At 32.8% G+C, this 17736-nt stretch overlaps 1 protein-coding gene across 1 annotated transcript in view; it reads right to left on the reverse strand.

Moving 5' to 3' along the window:
• The window catches only part of rdgC (retinal degeneration C), a 61353-nt gene that overhangs the window by 25452 nt on the left and 18165 nt on the right, over positions 1–17736 (reverse strand). The window contains exons 4-8 of the mRNA XM_073085497.1: positions 12135–12225; positions 7572–7717; positions 6884–7048; positions 2027–2193; positions 1670–1706 (exon numbers count right to left, since the gene is read on the reverse strand). Of these exons, the coding sequence (XP_072941598.1) occupies positions 1670–1706; positions 2027–2193; positions 6884–7048; positions 7572–7717; positions 12135–12225 (606 nt within the window). The remainder of the gene's footprint in view (positions 1–1669; positions 1707–2026; positions 2194–6883; positions 7049–7571; positions 7718–12134; positions 12226–17736) is intronic.

Here is a 17736-nt window from a genome sequence, read left to right on the forward strand (position 1 = left end):
TACACGATAAAAAATACAAAATATATAACTCAATTCATCAGCAAACATTTTTTTAATAAGATTGAAACTACTTCGCAACAGTCCGCTACAAATATGTATAATGGTATATATTTTAAACCGTGCAGTTTTAATCTTAACTTAATAGCATGGATTTCTGAAAAGTAACGCCTGATACTATCCAAATTTATTTTTTATTTTTATTGTGAAACATACAATATAATATGACATATAAAAATAGGTTAAAATTAAGGCACATATCAGTAAAGTTTTTTTACAATCCCATTGCTGGGCACGGGTCGCTTGTCAAATCAAATTAGAGAGGTTTTAGTGTGAATCAAGTGTGAATTGTAAATCCTTATCCTTATCCTTACTAATATTATAAATCCGTAAGTAACTCTGTCTGTCTGTCTGTCTGTCTGGTTGTCTCTTCTTCACGCCTAAACCACTGAACCGATTTTAATGAAATTTTGTACAAAGATAGTCTGAGACACGAGAAAGGACATAGGATAGGTTTTATCCCGGAAATCCCACGGAAACTAGGGATGGCGATCTAAGATCAATTAATCGGAGAATCGATCTTTTGGACCCAAAACATCGATTATTTTAATCGATATTAGTAAGGATTCAATCGTAAACTATGCATTTGATCAAGTGATGATCTTTAGCAAAGTTGAAGGTACGAATTTACAGTTTTATGTATGTCAGTATATTATATTATTTTCTTTTAAACGCGGGCGAAGCCGCGGGCACAAACTAGTTTCATATAACTTTAAAAACTTCTTAGAAACTTTCAGCCGTACCAGTTACCGCACGATGTTTTCCTTTACCGTTTATGCAAGTGTTTGTAATATGCTCGTAACTTTGAAAAACTAATGGATCAGGGATTCGAACCTCAGAAAATTAAGAGGTACACTTTCTAACCACTAAGCTATCGAATAGAATCATAATCAACGTACTAAATACAAATCAATATTGCCACTAATATGGGCTGGGAATTTCCGAGTACAATCTCTCCTCTGATTCTTCGAAGTTATGTGCAGATTAGGAATTGATTAGGTATCACATGTTTTAACGATAAATAATGTGTTCCATATGTTCTGTCTGCAAGTCTGAGAAATCTTCGAAAACAATATTTTATAGGATTCAGATATGTCATTCTCAGGCTTAGGGGAGATTTAGTTTCTTATTAAAATCCCGCATATAAAAATATTATTCTTTCTTTCGTAAATCCTCTAAAGCTTATCTACTCTTACGCTATACGAAAATTACTCATTTTCTTTTGTACTCTCTGCGAAATTTATATTTTCACTAGACATTGTTTAGGGGTGTAAGTGAAATATAAACAGTAATTTTCCATCCACCTTAAATTTTATTATTAGATTTTATCTACTTTAGAAAAAGGATATATTTAAGGGGCATTTTAGTTAAGCCCTTATGAAAGCTAAAAACATGCGAAACGCATTTAACAAACTAGTATTTAGAATTATTTCCATTGTTAATCCTACACATTGTTACATTCAGATACTAACAATACATAACTACACTGAAGTACTGTACACCTAAATGCAAATGAAAGTTCGATATAATGTTAATGAATAACCAACAACCCTGCATTATTCATTGTTACAGTTACCAATTATAACAGCGGATGATCGGAACTACCACTCACCCGATACTTCTGGTGCACTTCTCTTATAAAACCGTATCTGAAATGAAATGTTATTGAATAAAAATTGTGACATTTTTTAAAATAACCATCCATCATCATAAAAATGAAATTTCCTGTCCATATGAAAGGCAGTCACTTAATAAATAATAATCACCGTAATTACAATTACAATATGGACAGTGAAAAGCTTTTAGGTTTTAAATTAACTTTACTTTTAAATTTCAACGTAATTTTTCAAAACAATAACAAAACCTACACAAGTATGCTTTCGATAAGACTTTAATATAAAAATCTTCTAAGTTCACTAACTTCAGATTATAAACCAAGCCAAGATTTCAAAAGGTTGAAACAATTTACCTAGAATTCATAATGAGATCTTCGTGGTTGCCGCGGTTCAGATAAACTCCCCCAGGGAACGCCAGCATGCAAGCCAGTAACAAAAGGAGCACTTCTAAACTTTTCTTCCCACGATCCACGAAATCTCCATTGAATATGTATGGATTCTCCGGCGACGGTAGCCCGTTCTGTAGATGAATAAGCATTTTTAAAACAGTATGCAAGATTAAGATTTGAATTGTAAATAAAGGAAACTTAAATTGAATTTAAACAAAGTGGACAATTTTTGATCGTGTTTGTAACAGATAAGATATTCGAACCTTTTGTGGAATTGAATCGAGAGAAGAGTTCATCAATTCGATGTGTTCTTTGAATTCGACGAATATTTTTTTACTGTTGGATTTATTCAGAAGTCATACCGTTTTCAATATGATTGAATCCAGGTTTTTCATTTCTCGATTTGTACAACACTCGTGGAAGTTTTTGGTATATTTTTTATGCTATTTCATAATAAAGAAAAACCAATGATGGAAACTGTCGTACTTTTCTATTATTAAAGTCGTTTAAAATGACTGTCTATAATCCAGCAATTTTAGTCAGTTTATTTATTTTCAAAAATAAATATCTCTTTGTTACTATGATAGGACGATAAACTAGAGATTTTATAAACCAAGAAACATCCTATGTCAGTAACACAATTTAGAAACCACGTCGTTGGTTTTTACATATAAAAAACCGTCAAGCCGTTTGGGCTGTAGCGCGTTCCAAAGAATAAGACATACATAAAAAGGTTCTTATTACGTTCGAAAAACATACCCTCCGCAACAGGGTATAAACAAGCATACTTGCAATTGACACTAATGAAAGCTCATCCCAAAACCTTACGAGTGCGGCGCCGGCCGTGTGTTAGGCTACGCGACGTGTCGGTCGCGAATCGATAGGTACCTACTACGAGTATGTTATGTAATCTTTATCTTTCGTTCATCTCACTTGTTATAAATTTTGAATAGTTTTCCAATAAAACGATAGACAATTTGGATTATCACCGATGCTAGAAATATGAATTAGTTTTATGTTGAATAGTTTTCCAATAAAACGATAGACACTTTGGATTATTGCCGATGTTAGAAATATTAATTAGTTTTGAATATTGAATGTTTTTGTAAGACGTAAGAAAAATTAGATACAAAGTCGATGAAACAAAAAAAACATAAACTGAAAACTGAAAAAAAATATGCGAGTTAAAAAGATAAACTCATACTCCGATGCAGACTCATGCTTCAATAGCAGACTCGGTTATCTACTAATATTACATTATTATAATATAACACTACTCGTATATCATTATTCTAAGATGATATCAATACCACCGAAGGATACTTATACCCCTGAGAACTGTTCGGGCAAAGAGAGTACCCTCGTGACCCGAAACCCTTATACTATTCGCCCTTATCTTCACAATTAAAACTGTAGCATAGGACGGCCCTTCGTCTACGCTCTTATACACATATGAATATTTCAAATATGTAAACTCTACGAAGTAATGATAGATGAAAAACTAAAGGAAAAGGCTCACTTTTAAGAAAATACAAAATGAAAACATTCGGATACCCAGCTAGGGGAATAGTCTTGAAAGTCGGCTTCGGTAACTTCTTTTAGTATTTTTCGCTATACCTCATAGTTTAGGAATTGGTCATCTATTCTTACTTGAAAAATTCACTCGATAAGTATATATGGTTCTAACTATACGTGACTCGAAAACACACTGAAATGTTGTTCGTCGCAGTGATAGCTACATTATATTCTGAGTCATGTTATTGCAGCATTTTTAAGTTTTCGTAACTTTAGTTAGTTTGTGACATAATTTATTCATGTTTGTACTTAAAGTCTGGAATTACTTGGAGAAGTAGGTATAGATCAAATAGGTACATCAAACTTTAAAAAAATCCACGATTTATCAAGTAGTAAGTAATATTACTTTTTACAGGTACAATGTTCCACTTATTTTATTATGAAACGAACTTATCAACCGATGGTGCCCTTCTCGTGTTTCAAATTAAATCAGATAATAATTTAAAAAATAAAGTTTAATTTAAATGCTGTGTTTCTTTAATAAGTAATAATATGAAGTTTGAAATTAATTAATAAAAAATGTACTTTGTTTAAAAAATACATAGAAGTCGTAACCACGCGATCAAATCTCATACATCGTTACTTAAATGGGTCGGGGTATATTTGTACTAACATAAATATAAAGTGTGTGTACAATATTACATGAACCTGTGGTATGAATTCTCAAAGAAATATGTGCACTAAGAAAAGGAAAAGAGAATTATAACAAAACCAAATAAGCCTACTGCTTAAAAATATTTCCTATTTCACCCCCAAGATTTAAATGAATTTAACGACACCTCATACGCTATAATCCGTTAACGCGATTGAACCGTAGGGCTTGCAAAAGAACACATACACAGTAATACACATTCTTGTAAATTCTCTCCACAGTCGGGTAATAAAAATATAAAATGAATTTTTATGAATTGTAAATTAGTACAAAAAATAAACCCTTTATCGATAGTGTAAGATATTGGCCGCCTTATTCTTTAGCCAACCCGATCCGCTTGTCTCCGTCTAGTCACAGACAGATGCCCCGCTGATTGATGGCCTTTTCGTACTCGAATTTCCAGCCGACGCGACTTAGATAACAAAGAAACCTTGTTATAGACGGATTTGAATACATCATGTTTTTTAACATGACAAATTCTAACTTACACTTTATAACTAGCTAAAATAACTGCTATCGTCGATGAATGCTATAATAACTTTAAAAGTTAAGATCTACATTTAACAAATATTTTATTTAATACTTAGGTTCATTTCATGTTAACGAGTACTAAACTTCAGACATTATAAAACTCAAGTCATGCTAAACTTTTAAAACTGGGTTGATTTTAAAGCTTTTGACATTTAAAACCGTATTTGTTCCTAATCAGCCTAATTTATAACTGTAACTTGCGGGCACTAATTGACGGAAGACATGGTAGGGCCAGCAAACCGTTTAACAAGGCCGTCCGGCGTAACAGGCGGTCTATCAATCAAACAGTGGTCGACTTTAAAAGTTAAGACCTACATTTAACAAATATTTAAAAAAGTACCTAGGAGTACTTCAAGTCATTTCATGTTACCGAGTACTAAACTTCAGGCAACATTAAACTCAGTACCCTTACCATGAGTTTTTACGTTTTGACAAATTTGACTGTCTTGGTATTTGTTTACGTATTGGCCCATACAATTTCCAAGTTCTGATATAATCCGCTAGGGGCGCTGATTAGAATTTGTATGGGCAAATACGTAAACAAATACCAAAACAGTCATATTTGTCAAAACGTAAAAACTCATGGTAAGGGTACAGGTCAAGCATTGAACTTTAAAAACTGGGTTGATTTTAAAGCTTATGACGTTTACTACGACATTTATTCCTAATCAGTTTATTAACTTGCGGGCACTAATTGACGGAAGACATGGTAGGGCCAGCAAACCGTTTAACAAGGCCGTCCGGCGTAACAGGCGGTCTATCAATCAAACAGTGGTCGAGCAAGTCGCCACAAATTGGATGACGCGTGTACCGCTCCCTAATTGTTTACCGGCCACGGGCCTTATCGCCTTGACGTCAAGTCCCTAATAAACCTCCGAGAAGTAAAACCAAAATGCAATATTATTTTACTAAGCTGGAGCCAACCGAAGCTAACTTAATCAAAGACTGAGCTTAACACAATTTTCGTATGAGCTCTAACCCTATAATACCAATTCGTATTCATTACGTAAAAAAAGTTTATTTTTGTATGATCATTGATCATATATAGAACGCATATGTAAGACTTCTTCAGATTTCGGAACTAAGCATAATGATTTACACAATATTGAAAACAAAGTAAAGGAAATAATTCCTATTTTTTTATAAATGGAGAACTTCTTATTGCTTTGTGCAGAGTACAACTGATGCACTACTTGAAGACCGTTTTTGGATAATATACTCTTTGTCAATACACGACAAGTGCAAATATTAATGGGTAGGTACTGACCTATCCATTAATATTTGCATTTGTCGTGTATTGACAAAGTATATTATCCAAAAACGGTCTTTGTATGGCATACAAAGGAAATTCTACTGTGAATAATACAAAGGTTTTTTTAGTATTAAGCACTCATGATTTCCTCTGAACAAACGAAACGTTTTGTTCAAAATCACGTAAGTAAGATGTTTGGCCCTTTGAAAAGCGGAAGCAGAAAAATCCGATAAATCGTTTTGTGAGCCTTGAGCGTAGGGTGAACAGCAATTGAGGGATTTCTTATAATACATACGAAGGTACCTATGTCATTGCGTACAATAACGACGAAAGTTCGAATACAGTTGTTTTTACCAAGTAATAAAAGTATAACTTTGGAGCTTCATATTAACGTGAGCTACAATTTTGTTTGTAATGTAAAAAAAGAAATTGACATTCATAAGGAGTTCACGGCACGGTTCGTTTACTTAGTAATATATGAAGGTACCTACACCACAATAAATTCTTATCTTTCAATATAATTTAAAAAGTTGGTCGGTAACTACTTACATTAGTAGTAGGTGCGACTGGTATTACTTTTTATTTCTTATTGAAAAACTTAAAATTCTTAAGTTTGTTTTTTTTATAACAATTAACCGTACATTAGGTAAATCGTTAAAAAATAACCAAAGATCCTTTCATGGGGTCCATGTGTACAGTCAAATCTCGATACTAACTCAATACTCGATGAATCTTGTGCCAATTATAAAATCCCCTACCTACCCTACCCTACTAAACCTATTTATATTATTACATTACTAAAAGTACATACCTTATGGAATATAACCAACAAATCATCCAATTTCCCATGCAAGTCACCACAAATGGTAATCTGGCTTGAAATCGACGTAGTAGCCACGTTAAGATTGGGCAGCCGTTTCAAAGTTTGTGTGGCTTCCTTAATTATTTGCGCCACGTGCTTCGGGTGTAAACGATGCTGAAACGTATATATTCTGTTTTATTCTAGCCTTAACACATTTAAACTGTTTTAAGGTTTTTGTTTACAAATTTCATTAGTATAAAACGTATAAATATTTTACTGATTTAGAATATGTTTTTATAAGTATCGTAGTCATCAAAGGCCACATAATCAAGTAGGCAGTATGATCATTTTCAGCTTACGTAAAATAATCCTTGATATATTTATTTATAACTTAACATTCTGTATAAAAGCGACGGCAAAAATACATTAGCGTTTTAGCGCAAAAAATGCTTATATCTACACCACCGTATTCTGCAAACAAGGGAATACTCAGTAAATGGATGTGTGTTTTCTTTAACGGTGAAATGTAAATCTTACTTAAGTAAAAAGAAGATTGATTGTTTTGCTCTAAGCGATAAGAATATAGTCACCAATCTGATGAAAGATCCATGATCAATATTGTTTGGAGACTTATAAGTTTAAAACAAAAATATAAGGATAAAAATAATTTAAATATATGTTAACGAACTAAGTTTACCTTTTTCTTTCTAAATGCCTCTATTAGCAAATCTATATCCTTCCTCTGTAATGGAAATTCTATAGAAGGTCCAGAAGTTTTCTTTGGTGGCGCCGTTTCATCTACTCCCCCACCCTCATCTGACTCTTCCGAGAACACCTGGTCCACTGCAAAAGAAAACTAAAGTTAAATATTTACCCGAATGTGCAACCTATGTTACTAAATACATAAATAAGTAAATAGATATTTTTTTTTATAATATAAGAGTAGCAGACGAGCATGCAGTCCACCTGATGGTAAGTGGCTACTGCCGCCCATGGACATCTGTAATCAACCCCAGATAGGATTAGATATTCCTACCTGAGGTCGGCCACAGATGCGCCGCTACCCCTGAGGACTAAGCTGGAACGCCTCGGAAAAGTCTGTCTCCCTTACCACACCCTTCAAACCGGAACACAGCAGCGCTTAACACTGCTGTTATTAGGTAGAAATAGGTGTGGCGGTGGTGCCGCCGAAGTTGAACCACAAAGGGTTCTACCACCTTTAAAGATAATTTTCTTCACTTCAAACACAAGTACATAACTAAAGAAAAACTTTAGAGAAACTGTAAAGATAATTAAAAATTGACCTTTCTTCTTAATTAAATTAACTTAGTATGTTAACAATTAAAATTGATTTAAAAACAAATTAATAAAATTGCCACAAATACCTACCACTTAAATTTATACATAGACTTTCTACCTTTTACTATTACTGTCATGTTAACATATAAAAGAAGATTGTGTGGCGTATAACGAGAACATTATGCAAGCACGTGACGAGTTACGGCCAGTAATAAAGAAACCTGCATGGGCGCCTGTCACGTGTTCTATAATATAGACGTAGCAAACGAGCTTACTGTCCACCTTATGTATCTCTAATCAACACTCAATAAGACTCGAATCCTACCTGAGGTCACAGATTATTACACCTGAGGATAAGTTAGAATGTCTTGTATAAATGTTACCCCCATAGATACCATACAAACGTTTACTGATTAAATCCATATATTATTGCAATAAAGTCTAAAATTATGATACTTTAGGACTTTTTAATCTTATGCGAAACGAATAATAATTTCATATTTAAAACCTAATTCACTATCTGCATGTCGCGGGACAAGAGTGATATTCGGTTCATAAAACAAATCACACATTTTCTTTGACCATAATAATTGGCCCGCATTGTCTCGTAGAGATAAGAATAATCTGGAATAATGAAGGACGAGGATAAAAGGAGCAAAGATTTGTATGTACCAAAGATTGATCCCGAGTGTGAATTTCTGAATCCCTATTTTAATGTAAGTAATCTAATACATATTTGCATGATATATTTGATAGGTGGTAAAACCAGGATGAGGGAGCCCACCACACCTTTTTGATGTGAAACATCTATAGCCGCACGTAAAACCGATTTCTGGCGTGGCGACGCATGCCGTCGCCACGCTATACGATGATATATATATACAGTCCATATGCAGTAGTGTGTACGGTGTGGCGACGCGTCGCCATGCGCAATCGACTGTGCGAAAATCGTAATATTTTATTTTATCATTATGACATATTTAGTTCCTATCACAATATGTTCTTTTCTGCATATTACTTTTACAAAATAATGTCGATGTTTCACATCTGCCAGGCGTCCCGTGACGGCTCACATTTTTTTTTCATCATTGTAATCTTCAGGAGTTCTACCTCTAAGAACATCTACGTTCAGAACCCCTGTTTTATGGAGTTGAGCCATGACCATTAGATATACTGCAATCTCGTTTACTACATCAAAATTATAAAATATAATTAGTTAGACTTATGGTTAACGTTATGTCATTAGTGAATCGCATGTTTTCATTTTTACAACAATTAAAAACAACCCTGACTTAAAACGTTATGTTAATAAAGGAAACAATGTGGGGAAACCTGCTTGTCACTGATAATACGTTGCAAGAAATGTGTCATGTGTAAATTGTGTGCCGCCATCGTAAAACGCCAGACGTGTAGAGTTCATAATTCCAAAGTTATGCTATAAAAATAAACCTAACCAAATAGTGGAATATTCATTTATGGAAATTAAACATCAAACTGGGATGCAGTCTGTCCGAAACTAGGGTATTAGCGCTCCACGAGGGCTTGAATTGAATTAATAAAATAAAAGTTGAACGTTAATTAAATAATGTTCAGTGTTGTGAAAATTACGTGTCAATATTAAATGCGCGTCAATGGCCAAATCTATAAGTTATAAATATAAACTATAGTTAGAAACTGATCATTATAATCGCGAAGCAACACTATCGAATGGTGCAATAATACAGGTTTTTTAATTATATTCGTTCTATTCCAGGCAAGACAGATATTTTTTTTAAATACAATTATGCGGATCTAGATTTAAAAATCATCTCCATAACTCTCTTAACCACTTTTCGCTATCCCTTATACTCGTAGTTACGTATTTGGCCCTTCAGTTCATATTCAAAGAATTCATCCTGTACATTCGATGACCGTGATGTAACTGTTGGCCATCGAACACATGTTTAATTTTAGAATTAAAATAATGATAGTGAAAGTATACTCGTACTATACAAAGCACGCGTTGCAAAGTTATTTTTGTTTGTGGCTATTAAAAGCCATAATCGTAATATTTTCGTAAAAGAAAATCTACATATAAGTTAAACACAACTATAAATAACTTACCTAGAAATTTATAGTCAAATAATTAATTAGGATGTACCTAATCAATCACTTCGACCCACACACAAATATATGAATGATTACACGTAACGTGTACTTTACTACAATTAAACATTTATTTCAAACTCAAAATAACGAGATATCGATCGATCTTTAAAAGTAATCGGTCATTAATGGTAACTATATGATTGAGAATAAAACAAAAATACTAGACTTCGTGACACGATTCCAAGAATAGCCGAGACCTCGTTTATACATTACCAGTGGCAAAGGTCGCTGCAGTTATTTGAAATGCATACAATTCCAGTAGAGCGGTAATATGCTGTCGCGTTAATATTTAATGACCGTAAATATATCATGTGTACAGAACATACAAAATAATTTAAAATAATGTTAAGGTCCATAATAAATCGAAACTAGCTCTTAACAATTATACGCAACCTGTATATAAACATCATCCTCTACAATATAAACATGAGTGAAAGCTTGTCCTAAATTATTTCTATTGGATATAGTTTTATTGTAAGCAGTTCAATAGATACATTTTCTTCTTAGTTTAACTAGGTTTTTTTTCTATATTTTGTAACGATGTATTTAAAATCTTTAGTTTTATCAAGATATATTTTTAACTTTCATTACTATGTTTGAATTTCAGCAAACTACTAAGCTTTCAATAAATTCATAAATAATCTTAGGAAAAAACAAAATATATTTTAACATTCACACTCACCACAATGTCACTTAATAGAGCATGTTGAATAAAATTAAAAATATTTCCCAAATGAGATTTTTTACAAGGTATATTTTTTCCTTACAGAACTGGAAATTCTAAATTATTTTATTAAAAAGTACTTAATTAAACTAGAAAAGAAATAATAAATGAAACTTAAATATTCTAAAACCTTCATTTGATTTTTTTGTTCTTCCGTAGGTAAATCATTAATGATATGGATTTTCGGGTTTATAGGATTCGTTATTTCTTTCATCTTCTGTAACAGGGTAAAAAGGTCCGGAAAAACGTAATTCCTTAATACAGACGAATCTTTTATATCTTTTTCTTAAGCAATTTAATACGCGTATTCTGTAAAGATTTTTCGAGATCGGAAGTCTTTTTAATTACTCAAATTTTTTATTTGTTGATTCAAAAAAGGAAAAGGTTTTTAATTTGGTCAAATAACATCATCAAACTATTATTACCACTCTAAAAATGACACGCATTTAGGTCAAAGTTCACCACGCTGGCCGAATGCGGTTTGGTGGGAAGATATATTTACAGGCGCTAAACAACCTTCATTTTTTTTCTCTCCGTTGTCTAAGTTTCGTCGTTTGACCACCTCGGTGACCAGCCGTGAAAGGGGTCAGACGAGATAAAGGATACAGCTTGAAGAAGTAAAAGACGGATCGAAATCAGGTCGGATTGAAAACAAAACATTTCAAACAGGTTATTTTAATTGACTGTCTCTCTGTCTTGTTTGACACTTCGAAAAGTGGTACTTGTATCTGACTGGTCTTATTGAACCAGTTCTTGAAATTATACCTCCTTTAGGTCAAATTAACAAACAAGTCAGGTCCAACAACGGTTAACCATATACTTATTCTAGGCTTCTATTGAAGGAAGAATCCCACAAAATTTCACATGACGTCACATTATCGTTGCTACTTCATGACGTCACATGACATGAAACTATGTTTAATTGACAATCAACATGTAATTTTTGAAAAAAAAAAAAGAATTACGGATAATCCCTACGGGCAACGTTGCTCCAAGCGAAGAAATAAATCCGGTGAGCATTGTCTTATCACCATAAACATGTTTAGTTAACACTTAACGCTTGTTATTAAGTTATACAAGGGTACTTACTGACGGAGGCTGTCCTCGATGTGCGCTCGGAAGATGGCCGTCCACTCGTGTCTTTCATGTGACTAAGTAGTGCGTTGAAGAAGTTGTATAACTGCAATAGAATTTTAAGCTTATCATGATATAGGATTAAACAGTAAACAAACATTACTATCTCACCATTGCTATCTTTTCATAAAGATTACAGTGTAAGAGTTAAAAAAAGAATAACCTTCACCTCGAGTCGCAAGTCAAAAATTAAAAAAAATTATCGTGAAATATGTCAAAATTTTTAGTACTTGAATCTTATCTCAAAAACGAACAAAATCAGCTTAAGAGGAGTTCAGTGAGTTCGAGTGAGTGAGAAAGACGTTCTGAAACTTTTAAAGACTTCTTAGTGATAAAAAAAACTAAAGTTACCGAAGGTACTTTGTTGTATCTATATTACCTATATTGCCAGATCAAATATCTTTAAAAAACATCGTTAACAACTTATCATATTATTAAACTTAACTATCTGCCTGAACAAGTTACAAAATAAGTTATTATGGTTACAAAAAGTTTGTCTTCATTTTTATAGTTTAATTTTCAATTTGATACAGCTGACAGAGCAGAAGAGAGATATAAAATAGTTAGGATTATAACATAATTCAAGCTTCTTCGCCCTGCCTTTCATTCCCTATTATAAGATAAACATCATCGCCGAAAACTTGATTTAATTCGGATAAAAGATTGTAAACCTGTTATTATAACTTCTTCACGATCCAATCCTAATCGACTTAAAAACATTAAGCTTTAAACAAAAAGAAATTTCAAAAGGGTGTTGTTTCTACTTAAGATACTGCCTTCCGAAGCAGGTATCTTGAAGAAACTTCATTTCTTCCTCTTAGAGATTATAAAATATTACGTAAGAAACAACATTTCAAACTCTTTTCCGTGAAATAAATAAATGTTGATGTCGACAAATACCAATCAATGTTTTCATTAGTCATTCTAAGAAAAATATACGCAACTCATTCGTACGAATGAATGTATAACCCTGCCAATTCACAACATTACTACCTACATAAAGCAGTGCTAACGAACACGGTTAAAAGGACGAACAAAAGACAATTTGGTATCATAATGCATGTCCAATTGAACCCTATATTGTCTTTTACATAAAGATATTTTTGCTATTTCTATAATAACTCGAAAACAATGGAGTCTTTTTCGCCTCGAATGTAAAACTTTGTAAGCATAATTCCCTTTGTCCGCTTGACCTTTGTAACGTTTCCCATTATTCCTTAACTGTCATCAACCAGGACTCATCATAACGAGGATTTATTTTGTGCTCAGTATTCCAATTGGATTAGACGAATTCATCTATGTTGTTTTGAAAGTAAATCTTAATTCTCACCGCTTTACTGCATAATACGAGTATGTAATTATTCTCTATAACGGTACTGATTCTGATCGATGTATGTCATCCCTTGTATGATAATATATGCGATACATTTATTTATTTTGCTAAAACAACGTTATAGAATTAAATATGTTGTCATCATCATCATCATCATCAACCCATTACTGTCCCACTGCTGGGCACGGGTCTCTTCTCATAATGAGAAGGATTAGGCCATTGTCCACCGCGCCGGCCAAGAGCGTATTGGTAGACTTCACATACCTTTGAGATTATTATTTTTTTTTATACATCTCTCAGGTATGCAGGTTTCCTCACGATGTTTTCCTTCACCGTTTAGCAAGTGATAATTAATTTCTAATACGCACATAACTTTGAAAAATCAAAGGTGCGTGCCTGGGATTCGAACCTCGGACCCCTCAATTGAGAGGCCGAGTTTCTTAACCACTAGGCTATCACTGCTAAATATGTCGTAACAGAAACAATTTAATGCAATACGCACTTATGACACACACGTATTATTGTGCAGCCGATTGGTTGGTTATTGATCGCGATGACGATGGCTAAGGGCTCACCAGTAACCACTCATGCGCGATGTGGATGGTTCAACGTATAGCCAATATCATAAATATTCCATATGACATAATTTAATAAAAATGTTGACGTTATTTTGAGAGCATTACAAATAGATTGATTATATCAATTGCAACCGGTACTGTAATAACCTCATATAAAAAATGCTCACACAGTTTAGGTATCAGTGCGATAGGTGCCATATGCAGTGCAGTTAGCAGCTAGCAATCAATTTCAGCTACCTTTGATTTCTCGTCCTCATGTGCATATTAGATATGGATTTTAATTACTACATAATATTAACTACTATAGGTAACCAATACATTTTTTTCCATAAATTTCTCAAACGCTAAAGTACGAACCCGCAATAAGCATGGTTGGTTATTATTAACTACTATAGGTAACCAATACATTTTTTTCCATAAATTTCTCAAACGCTAAAGTCTATGAGTACGAACCCGCAATAAGCGTGGTTGAAATTTTTGTATACTCCATGCTCAGAAATGAAAATTAGGATCTAGTCTTATTAGTATTAGAGTTACAATTATTTAGTAAATATTAGTCGTAACTAGACGTTGAATATCTTTGTTATGTTATTCAGTGCTAAAACGTCTGTGTGAAGTGGATGAAAATTATTATCACAGTACAATGGATCTGGCTCCATGCCATGACTGAATGTAATGACATTCCCCAGTTATAGATAACATGTTTTGTTATCGTAAATATGTAGTACGTATTTACTGACTGCAAGATCTAAAACTCGATGAAACATCTGCTTTCTGAATAATTTTGTTGTTTTTCACGAAACTATTGCAAGATATATATTAAATGTTTTACTTTATGTTATGTTACCTACACACGTAGGTACATGTAAAGGTACTCGTAAACCGATTAAATTTATGCCCAGCATATGAGTAACTACCTCTACCAAGAAACAGCAAGCAAAAACATCTGAAACTATCAACAAGCATTCAAAATAACAATATTATTATGTAAGGATATAATAGGTTATAAAGAGTGCAATTAAAATGTATTCATATAGATTATACAGATATAAAGTTGTCTAAACTGATTACAACTGAGAATAAAATGATATGCAAATCTGGGCTTAATTAAACAATGTTTTGAATAATTACAATTTAGAACCATAACAGATCCAGCCTCTTAATTAAATTTAAATCACAAAATCCGAAACGGCTATCTGACGCTTCTGGAGTTCATTACCTAGTTGAAAGTTAATTTTGCGGATTACGAGACCCTCACTAGGATTTCCATTGTTGTGGATGTCTTGGACATACGCAAACACACATAAATAATAATAATACATCTGAGTCGAGACTTTTAAGAAGTATATACAAAATAATAATAAGAATGGTTTATTGCCTCAAGAAGTTGCACAAATAAAGTAAACAATTAATTTGTAATATTATACAATATACATCTTATTGAGAGCAAATGGAAAGGGCTCAGCTAATGCAGATCCAGGACCTTAATCCAGAACTGCGCTGATTTTCAGCCGCCCCGATTTCCCTGAGATGTTGTGGGGGAATAGATAGTCTTATTGATTATAAAAAAGAGTAGGTATTCAATGATGGAATGAAATGTAAATTATACTTATAGTTTCTCCGATATTCGAGTTTAAAATGTAAAGTTGATGATATATTTTTTTTTTTTATTTTGAATTGAATTGAATTTGAAACATGAATGGCAAATTATTTTAAATTCTAAGTTAATCTGTATAAGCTTATAAAATGTCATGTCCTAGTGTAAGCGTAGCGACGTAAAGTTGTTATTCAAGAAGATAAAAAGATTTTTTCGTCAGAAGAGTTTTTGCAGCATTATGTAAAGTTATACTCTTTGTAGTGGTTCTTACAGACATATATAAAACTATGTGAATGCATTGTTCCTTAAAAATGAAAACTGATCTTAGTATAACTGAAACGGCTAAATTAATTCAAGCATTTAAGAATGAATTATGAAAATCATTTTGTGATTAATTAGGAATTAATTATTTATAGAGCCATTTCTCAGACTCCTCGACATTTATTTATTAATGTTCATCTAGGAATGAACAGCTTAATCCTATAGCTGTTCTATTAGCATAAATCCTTTCTCATTGCCTACAATATTATGTAGAATTATTATGTACACTTCATTAATCTACCGCACAAGCTTTACTAGGAATGTTCCTACGAAGAAATTGTTCTCAATTTTCTTCGAATGTATTTCTGCACTCTGTAAATCCGATCGAATAATTACCTACGTTTATTTTAACTTGTTTATTTTTATCACCTGTTACTTATTATTAAAATCAGAAACAATCAAGTATAAAAAGCTAAGAATCGACGTAATTCATTGATCACCCATTCAAACATAACAGATAATAACCAAAATACGCTTGTTAACAATTTTTAGAGTTGAACCGTTATAGTGACGAATAAATTCTTATAATTGGAGGTTTTGTTATCTCTATGAACTATCTCATCTCTTGCATATCTACATGAACAGTACCCTTACCATGAGGTTTTACGTTTTGACAAATATGACTGTTTTGGTATTTGTTTACGTATTTGCCTATACAATTTCCGCTCATTCATTCAACAATCAGCGCCCCGAGCGGATTGTGTCAGAACTTGGAAATTGTATGGGCCAATACGTAAAGAATTATTATATTATGCCTCATAAATATTTTTTCCTTTCAGCAATCAATAGTAACCTCCGATTAAATACAAATGCTATCGAGAATGTTTATCGTATACGATTCGTAAAATATTAATGTTAGATGTGCGTACTTTTAAACACTGCTCTTTTGGCTACAAAGTTGGTAATAACATTTTTGTATGTCCCGTGTAGATTGTACGTGTGATTAATTTTCTGAACGAACAGGAGGCGATTTATTGTTTCGAGAGCAGGATTAATTGGTTCAAACATATTCTCGTTATATATGGCACTTTACGACGAATGCAATAAAGTACTTTACATTTTGCGAAAATAAAGTATAAGTAAGTGCATAATTACTCATTTTATTATAAAACGGGGATTCCAAAAGAAATACTGTAATGTAGGTTGCGCATTGATTAACGTCATCAACGCACCACGCTGCATATAATTTTATGGAGCACATATCCCGCATGATTAAGCATCATTTTACCAACAATATTCGAAACGAACATCTTAAATAATATGAATAAGAAGGACATTACATAATTCTATTTAAATATTATTTCTTATTTCTCTGAGGAATAATATAATTCTCAAAATCGGGTTACTAAAACCAACATAGGTTCGACCCTTGTTTTATTACCTACAGTTTAATCGTTCCAAAAAATGAAATGTATGATGACTCCTTTATTCAATAATAAATGTAACTGAATTAATAACAAATAGAAAACCTTTCTAGACTTATTAAAAAACTTTATGAAATGTGTAACCACACAGCTATATCTATACATTAAAGAGCGAAATGAAACACCGGCTTATAACATTAATGTAAATTACATGTTTGCCGTCTTTTGTGTTTTATAAGCACGCATAATTAATTACATTCTGTCGAAACTCATTTGTCGGCAAAGGTTTTCATCATCAGTAAATTTAATTATTTTCCTTTAGTGCCAGTAAACTCGGTTAAAGTGTAGAGCGTGGAATGATCGC

This window comes from Epargyreus clarus, unplaced genomic scaffold (genome assembly GCF_041222505.1).
Source record: "Epargyreus clarus isolate Ecla_fem2 unplaced genomic scaffold, WU_Ecla_fem_2.2 ptg000023l, whole genome shotgun sequence".
Classification (NCBI taxonomy): Eukaryota; Metazoa; Arthropoda; class Insecta; order Lepidoptera; family Hesperiidae; genus Epargyreus; species Epargyreus clarus.